Source organism: Papaver somniferum, chromosome 6, assembly GCF_003573695.1.
Source record: "Papaver somniferum cultivar HN1 chromosome 6, ASM357369v1, whole genome shotgun sequence".
Lineage (NCBI taxonomy): Eukaryota > Viridiplantae > Streptophyta > Magnoliopsida > Ranunculales > Papaveraceae > Papaver > Papaver somniferum.
Window position 1 is genome coordinate 164444780 of NC_039363.1, and position 7993 is coordinate 164452772.

At 35.4% G+C, this 7993-nt stretch overlaps 1 protein-coding gene across 5 annotated transcripts; it reads right to left on the reverse strand.

Annotated features, from left to right (window-relative positions):
- Positions 1-2314: 2314 nt before the first annotated feature.
- LOC113289988 (type I inositol polyphosphate 5-phosphatase 10-like) lies at positions 2315-6936 on the reverse strand. Of its 5 annotated transcripts, none has more exons than XR_003331311.1 (12): positions 6171-6936; positions 6002-6074; positions 5464-5526; positions 5288-5375; positions 5080-5184; positions 4410-4995; positions 4025-4218; positions 3767-3875; positions 3428-3576; positions 3125-3343; positions 2666-2813; positions 2315-2548 (listed from the first exon to the last, which is right to left on the reverse strand). XR_003331311.1 is itself a non-coding variant. In XM_026539447.1 (11 exons), exons 1-11 carry the CDS (start codon positions 6207-6209, stop codon positions 2810-2812), a joined length of 1632 nt encoding a protein of 543 aa, XP_026395232.1. In that variant the 5' UTR covers positions 6210-6936; the 3' UTR covers positions 2315-2809. The 5 variants fall into 5 exon arrangements, 1 of the variants encoding a protein (XP_026395232.1); XR_003331310.1 differs by having other exon boundaries at positions 5464-5529; XR_003331313.1 differs by lacking the exons at positions 6002-6074; positions 6171-6936 and adding an exon at positions 5692-5779.
- Between the last annotated feature and the right edge of the window lie 1057 nt (positions 6937-7993).

Below are 7993 nucleotides of genomic sequence, written 5' to 3' on the forward strand. Positions count from 1 at the left end.
AATCATCACATGGGTCTCTGAGTTCGCGGATAAGTAAGGCTACCTCACTTGGTGTTTTTCCTCGTAATAGACCGGCATTTAGGTATTTTGTGTTGCGGGGAGGTCTGGATGGAGGAGTTACCAGTGCAAGCTTATCTTTTTTATTCTTACTACTATAGGTCAAAGACAACAAAACAAGAAATATCAAAGGGTCATCAGAATTTTTTTTAAAAATAAACGACCCTTTCATTATTGGGACAGAGATCTGTTTAGGCATATTAAAGGGTCGTCAGAATTTTTTTTTAAAAAATAAACGACCCTTTCATTATTTGGGACAGAGATGTGTTTAGGCATACCATAGGGTCGTCAGATTTTTTTTTAAAAATAAACGACCCTTTCGTTATTTGGGACAAAGATGTGTTTAGGCATATCATAGAGTCGTTGATGAATAAAAAGGGTCGTCTATAGAAACTAGCACACGACCTAACTAGAGTCGTTTTCACATATTACTAATGGTTAACGATTTTTTATTAACTTAACATGCAGATCAAAAATCGTTAAGAAAAAAATATTTGTTAACGATTCTAACCTCTAAACAATATTACAGCAAGGATCGTTTTCTCCGCCACCCTAATGGTTAACGATTTTTGATGAAATTTACATGCATCCGCAAAATCGTTAAGAAATAAAACCTAGTGATTAACGACTCAATTTCTGAGAATCCTATTTTCCCGATTCAAACCTTAATTTTTCAGTAGAACGTCAAATTAAACACAAACCCAAGTTACAGTTGGGGGTTTTAGTGAACATACCTTCTGATCGGAGCCATTTCCTTCACCGGCTGATTTGATTTTTTGCTCAGTCTCTGATGCTCCTTCACTGCATTAACTGCATCTACCAGATTAGGTATTTGATTTGCCTTTCTAGCGGTCTGCTTTGTACGAGCCATTTTTGTAGAAGAAGTTAATCGTTAATCGTCGATTAAAATTAATCGACGATTACGCGAAGAATCGGTTGAGAAAAAAAAATTCTCCTCCGAGTCGTTAATGGAGAAGATGGAGGTGCAGAGAGAGGGGAGGGGAGGAGAAGAAGAAGAGTTTTGTTTTGAAAAGAGAATGGGAGTCTCACTCGATTAGTATTAGGATTTTAGGTTTAGTTATTAGAGAAGGATAAAATAGGTATTCATTTTAGGAAGCCCCATATATTTTTAAGTGTGGATATAAAATGTGTCATGGCTCCCAATTAGTTTTCATGGCCCCCAATTCAGCCCTGCTTATTTCTTGTTGTTTAAGTAGGAAGAAAACACTTTCACTAATTAGACTGCTTTCAGCTACTAATTAAAGACAATGGGGGACCAGCATCAGGCTTCAGATAGAGCTCCAGAAGCGAGGGCACTAGACACTTCAAGGAGTTCCACTCTTCAGCACAAGGACGGTACGGACAGGTAGCAAAATGGGATGCAAGTTGTCTTTCACACCACCGTTTTTTATCCATGCGTCAATGGTTACAGATTTAAGCTCTTCTATAAGAGCAAGTCTTATAGTGGAATCCATCCTATTTCAAGTATGGAAAAATCATGGAATGTCAAGTTTAGTGGTTTCCAAATTGTTGTTTTCCATGAAAAATCCAAGCAGTATTCCATGATTTCGTGTAATGGTCCGTGAAATCCATGGTAGTGCTAATCAGATTAGCGTAAAACGCTATTCAGAATAGCGCACTAGAAGACGAAAAGTGTTAATCAGAATAGCGCTCAACGCTAATCAGAATAGCATAAAACGCTATTCAGGATATCGCTTTTTTTTTATTCGTAGATTTAAAACGAGTCATTGGAAATCTAATGGCTGGGAAAAAAACGCTAATCTTAATAGCGTTTTGTGCTATTCTGAATAGCGTTTTTTCAGCGCTATTCTGATTAGCGTTTTTGTTGTTCCACCATTACACTTGCGCTTCCATCCACAGTTCCAAATGCTTAGGTGGCGTGGAAGATAGAAGATGGAACTCTTCCACCATAAGACTTGCTCTAAGGTTTAGGCTTATGCCTCCGGACATGCTGCTTTTTATGACTTTTTTTTTAAATAAATTTTGAGTTCGCCAAAAAGAGGATAAGAAACTGCTCTTTATCAATATAAAGTTTATGCTTAAATCAAGGTTCTTTGTCTTTCTTCCTTGACCTTGCTTTAAACTTCAAATTCCTAGTCATGGTCTCCCCCTCCTTCCGAACAGTTTACACGGGTAATTAACTTCAATAACCCACGAGTTATTTCAAAATAGCCCCGGAGGTTGATTTGCTACTAACAAAACCGAAAAATCTCTGCATGCAACTGGTTATTGTGGATTTGTGTAACAGGCATTAATCATACGAACTTTTCAAATTTTGTACAGAACTGGTGTTTCATTCAATTTAAAAAATACTGTGCAACAGGCGTTTCATAACTTTTGTAGTATGGTGGAATTTTAACGTTCTGTAGAAAGATCTTTAATGGAACTGATAAAATATATATAAAAAAAATAGTATGATTTTCTTTTGTCGGTTTTAGTTTTTCCACCAGCTTTTGTAGATTTTAGATTGCTGCAAAAGAACACACATGGTGCAAAGATGTTTAAGTAAATACAGAAATGAATCAAAATGTTGATGAATAAAAGAAAATCCTATTGTAAAAGACTTGATCAACTCTACGAATCTTACCCCTTCACGTTTGTATCATGTACTATACAGATTGTTCAACCTACGCTAACTTGTAAAGAATCATTTGGTGCCTTTTCTTTTCTTCACTCACTCTTGTGGGCGAAAAAGATCAGACCAGTTCCTTCTCGCGTTGACAATGGTTTACTACCTATAAAAAGTACAAAAATAATTATATAATTTCCATATAACAGTCGAAAGCAATTAGAAAATCTGAAATAGCTGCCATTGATCAATAATCGAAGGGACGACATCCATTTTATAGCATAATCAAGTGCAAAGGCCTCGAAGTATATACTGAAATGAACTTTACGTATTTCCAATGTGCTTTTGTTTCTTATGAGTAAACTTAGATGAAACATCAAAGTAGATATTGAAAGACCTTAAATTTGAATGCAAGAAGAATTACTTTCAAGTTAGCTGAAATCATAATAACATATCGTGTGTATGGAAATCACCTACCTGTTACTTAAGAATCTACTGCTTGGAGGTAAGAGTTCTTCAACTTCAACTCTCATGTTACTGTTAGAATTAGGTGATTCTTTCTTTGATCTTCCGTCAAGAATCCCAACCTCCATTAAGAAAACAGAACAGACTGGGCGGTGATCAGAGAACCTAGATTCTCCACGTATATAAGACAATTGCTCTATCCCAGTTCCGTGCCATAGTATTCGGTCACACCTGCATCAAAATAACTACTTTATTAACAGGAAAAAAAAAAGAACAGAAAATACAGATTTTGTGTTATATATAATATTACAGTACCATGCAGGAGTTCTCCGTTTCTTTTTTGATGTTATAGTCTCTCCAGCATAAACATCTGAATTGTTGGAATACTTGTATGTGGGAGCAAAGTAAATCTTTCCTTCCTTCCACTCTCTAAATACTCTCCCTGCTTCTCTTTCAATTTTAAGCTGCCAAAGAGTTCAGCCGTGAACTTAATGTTATATGCAAATGGATACATAATCAACACCAGTTATAATACGTATACTAGAAGCAACAAATCAGATTATGGTTTAAATCAGCTAGACAGACTACGGACTACCAACGCTTCATTTCAGTTCATCATAAGAACAGTGGTTGCTAATATTCTGATGTATCTACCTGATCCTTCTCGAAAAGAGTGTCCCAGTCATTTTCCTGCAGAAGCTTTCGCGTTTCTGAGTAACTCAATGCAATCCGGTAATTCAGGTCCCCCAACCATATGACCCGACTGGTGCAAGTTTTAGAGAGAGGAAAAAATCAGAATCAGGCCACAATTGAGGCGCACTTTAGAGAGAAAATCAAGAATAGCCTAATAAGGCATTATGTTTTTGTTATAGACCTAATTGTGTGGTAAAAAAATAAAATAGCAATGCTTACTCATGGTCAACAATTCTTTCAGGCATTTTACTATTGGGTGCTTTACAAATCTTTCGAAACTGGGTGTTTCTTAGTATTTCTATCACATCCAAGTTTCTTCTAAGTTCATCACCTTCTTTCTCTCCTGAAGCTAAGTGGCTGCAAACGAAGCATAGTGTTGTCTGATGCAAAGACATGCTAACAGATATACAACCCTGCACTTAACAAGTAAACGTATATTAATGTAAGGCATTCAAATTTATGTGTGCTTAGATTGATCAACAAAAACTAACATGCATAAATAGCAGAATAGTAGAAAATTCAATCAGGTGCTTTCTTTGAATAAAATTGTCACTCCGCTTGAATTGTTAAGTTGTATAACAACACGAATCGAATAACTGCTTACCTTATTTCCGAGGTATCCCATAATTCCTCTTCCAATACATGAGGCTCTCATGTGACCTATGTACTGAACAAGCTCCTTCCTCACCCAAACAGTAAGGAAGATACCAACCATTTGTTTGCACACAATAAGGCTATACTTAAGATGGTTATTGCTAGAAACAGCCGTAATATCCGTCACCGTGAAACTATTTGAGTTATCTTCCTCTTCCGATGAAGAAGTCTCTTGGCTAACTTCAGGTTGCTGGCATTTAAAGCAGGACTCCTTACTATACTTCCTTTCTGAATCAGGCGTGCAGTTGCACGTTTTGAGCCATCTCCTTTTCACTGTCCTAAAGTTCTTGCTAAATGTCTTAAGGGATGGTTTCTGGAAGAAGAGTTTGTTTTTTGAATCTCTAGGGGTCGATGCTTTTGGTTTTGAAGATTGAGAAAAGGAAAAATTGTAGTCAGAGGAAGTGCTTGGGTTATTCACATCGTTAACCCCTGGTGTGTTCAATGACTGATTGATCAATGTTAACCATTTAGCAGCAGGCTCGTTGTCTTCTATAACTAGCACATTTCCAGCATTTAAGGGGACTATTTCTTGAAACCTAATAGTTTACATAATATGTTAGTAAACGTGTGAGCTATTCATCGTGACTCCATAAAATCTCTGTAAGTCAAAGAACACATACCCCAAAACGTAAATGTCTGCTTGATATTCGACCTGAAGAAATTCGTCCAGATTCATGCCACTGTGGGGAGTCTTTCCTCCTACATTCCATGTTGCTACAAACACTCTTGAAACGAAAAGAACAAATATCAGAATAAAAATATTTAATGGACAAGTAAAGTGCAAAGCGAAGAATGACTGAGAAGAAAAAGGATATGATCAGTATGTACCTGTAGGAATCAGTGTCCAAGATATTCGTCATTGGAGAAGGGAAGTCACTAAAACTCAAATTCCTAAACCTTGATGCAGACTGGATTGCTGCAAACATGAAAACAAATATAACAAACGACATACAAAGCCAGAGGAGAAAAAAGATTACTAGGACAATTTACAAAAATCCACTAACCTGAATAGCATTTATTCGCAACCGAGGAGTCGGGTGGGAAAGTTTGGCACCTTTCGTACGGCGCTGCTTTAAAATGAAAAGAATCGCATAATTAGACGAAGGGATGGATGTAAGTAACGAAACAAGATTTCAGTCAATCAAAGTATAACTGAATATTTAATCCTATCCTTTCTTTAGAAGTAATAATAGTACTTTACAGACTGTAAGGTTAAAGGCATAAACTCTCACCCCCTATAAGAAAGGGTTTTTCAATTTTCCTTTGTTGCATAAAAACTGGGACTTTTGTTGGTTCAGTACAGAAAAATGAATGCAGCAGATTGATGGTCTCTATAAGTTAAATTTGATTCAACTCTATCTTCATCTTTTTTATACAAATGGGACCAGAGATCATGGGTTTACTGGTTGTTGTCAAGTTAACATCATGTGTTTGTAATAAATTTCTCACCACAATAATTCTGGAAATGTATGATGATTATACACCATTCAAAGTCATTGGGATATGGAAAGATACAAAATTGAAGATAGTTGTAATACTTACAGGAGGAATTATCATAAGGATTTCTATTGTCCTTCTTCTTCTCTCTGCTGGAAAATAATTTGGGGATAAAGGACTGAAATTTACCAGAAAACAAAAGAAACTGTGTCAATTATCAAAATCTTTAACCAATCAAAACTGAAACTAACTCATGATTCTGAAATTAAACTACCTTCTTCTTCTTATTGTCTCCTCCTTCTCTCAGAGTCATCTCTTCTAGAATTGCAGACCTTTCTTCGACAAACTCGGCATTAACAACTAAATAACAAATTGTTTTTGATTCAAACTAGAAATTGAAATGAAGAAACAGAGAGATATTTACTGATTATATGAGACCGAAATCAAATTTGTATAATTTACATTATGATGGAGAAGAAGAAGCCATTACTTAATGAAATTCAACAGGAATAAATAAATATGTGATCATAAAGTCAATGAGATATTTGGGTTTGAATTAATAAACAAAAAGAGAGAATCTTAAACTCTGTCCGTTGTTTTCTTCTCTGTATATATATTCCTTCCTTGTATGAATCAAATCTCAGCAGAAGCAGAGCACTTCTGACAGGGCTACAGTTTCTTTAAATATGCCGGTGACGATCAGAAAAATGAAAAGATGAGACTATTTTTGGCATTCAAAAATTCTTGGAAACGCCGAAATTCGTCCGCTTCTTGTTGTTTTCTTCCGTTTTTTAATTTAATTTAATTATTATATTTCGTCTTTCCTTGCTCAAAAACAGGGGTTTCCAAATATTCTCGCGAGATATCTTGGAGAACCCAAATACAAAATCGGAGAAAAAGGGACGCCATCCTGTGTAACGAGATAATTTTACCTAATTCTCTACACCATGCCATAACCATAACTAAAGCCTTTTTCGAGTAGCAAATATCGAATAGGTTAAAGATTATCTCATAAACGTATAACATAATTTCTACGCCGATCTCTCAAAGTCTTGCACAACCCGCACTACGACATACCTAATTCTCTACACCATATATCAGAAAAATATCAATGGTGTTGACATTGCGTCCAATTTGCCTTGGTTTCGGTCCAACTACACCCTTATCGATTTGCATTTACTGTTTCATGGTATTCGAGGGGTAAAAAATATTTTTGTTTATGACAACTTGAAAAAATTGCTTCAAATTTTGGAGCCAACTTGAGAATTATTTTTTTTTTCACTTTTTAAAAGCAACTTGTGCTAGTTGCTTCCGGTGAGGGGTATTTTTTAAGTTAATAAGGGTATATTTCAAATGGTGGATTTTGAGAGGTATTTAAACAATGTTCCTTATTCTATGTTAAAGTGAGTTTGGTCAAGTACACCTAGTCAACTATCTGTTTGGTCCATTTTTAATATATATATATATATATATATATATATATATATATATATATATATATATATATTACTGTCTGGTTTTATAAATTATGGTTTGGTCCTAGGGTGACGTCATGGATGATGTAATTGTCATTTTATAGTGGTAGAAATACCCTTTTGGGACCACATATATACAAAAAAATCAGTAGAAAATATCTCATTTTAAGATTTACTTCCTCTCTCCTCTTTATTTTCAGATTTAGTTTCTCTCTTCTCTCCATTTTTCTTTCTATTGTTGTTATTTGCAGAAGATGAAGCTTGATTTTGAAGATTTGATCTGCTACTGTCGAAGACGATGAAGATAATGAAGACTTCGAGATCTGTTGTTGTTGAAGACGGTGATTGATTTTGAAGATTGATTCACAGATTTATAAAGATTGTTGTTGTTGAAGACGATGAATGTGATAAAGAAGATGAAGAAGATGGCGAACGAAAAAGTTTTGGGGTTTTTTTTTCTCTACCGATATTGTTGTTGTTGATGATAATGTTGAAGATGATGAAGACGATGAAGTTTTTTGCGTTTTGTTCGTCTCTGTTGTTCCTGCTGCTCTTAAAGATGATAAAGACGATAAATATGATGAAGACGATGAATACGATGCTACTGCTGTTGTTGAAGACG

Bases quoted from the DNA above. Each gene is read 5' to 3' on its own strand.
- LOC113289988 (XM_026539447.1), bottom strand. From the start codon at position 6,209: ATGACTCTGAGAGAAGGAGGAGACAATAAGAAGAAGAAG. The intron at 6,075-6,170 runs GTAGTTTAATTT...GGTAAATTTCAG, and splicing joins GAGACAATAAGAAGAAGAAG to TCCTTTATCCCCAAATTATT. The intron at 4,219-4,409 runs GTAAGCAGTTAT...TGTTAAGTGCAG, and splicing joins TGGGATACCTCGGAAATAAG to GGTTGTATATCTGTTAGCAT.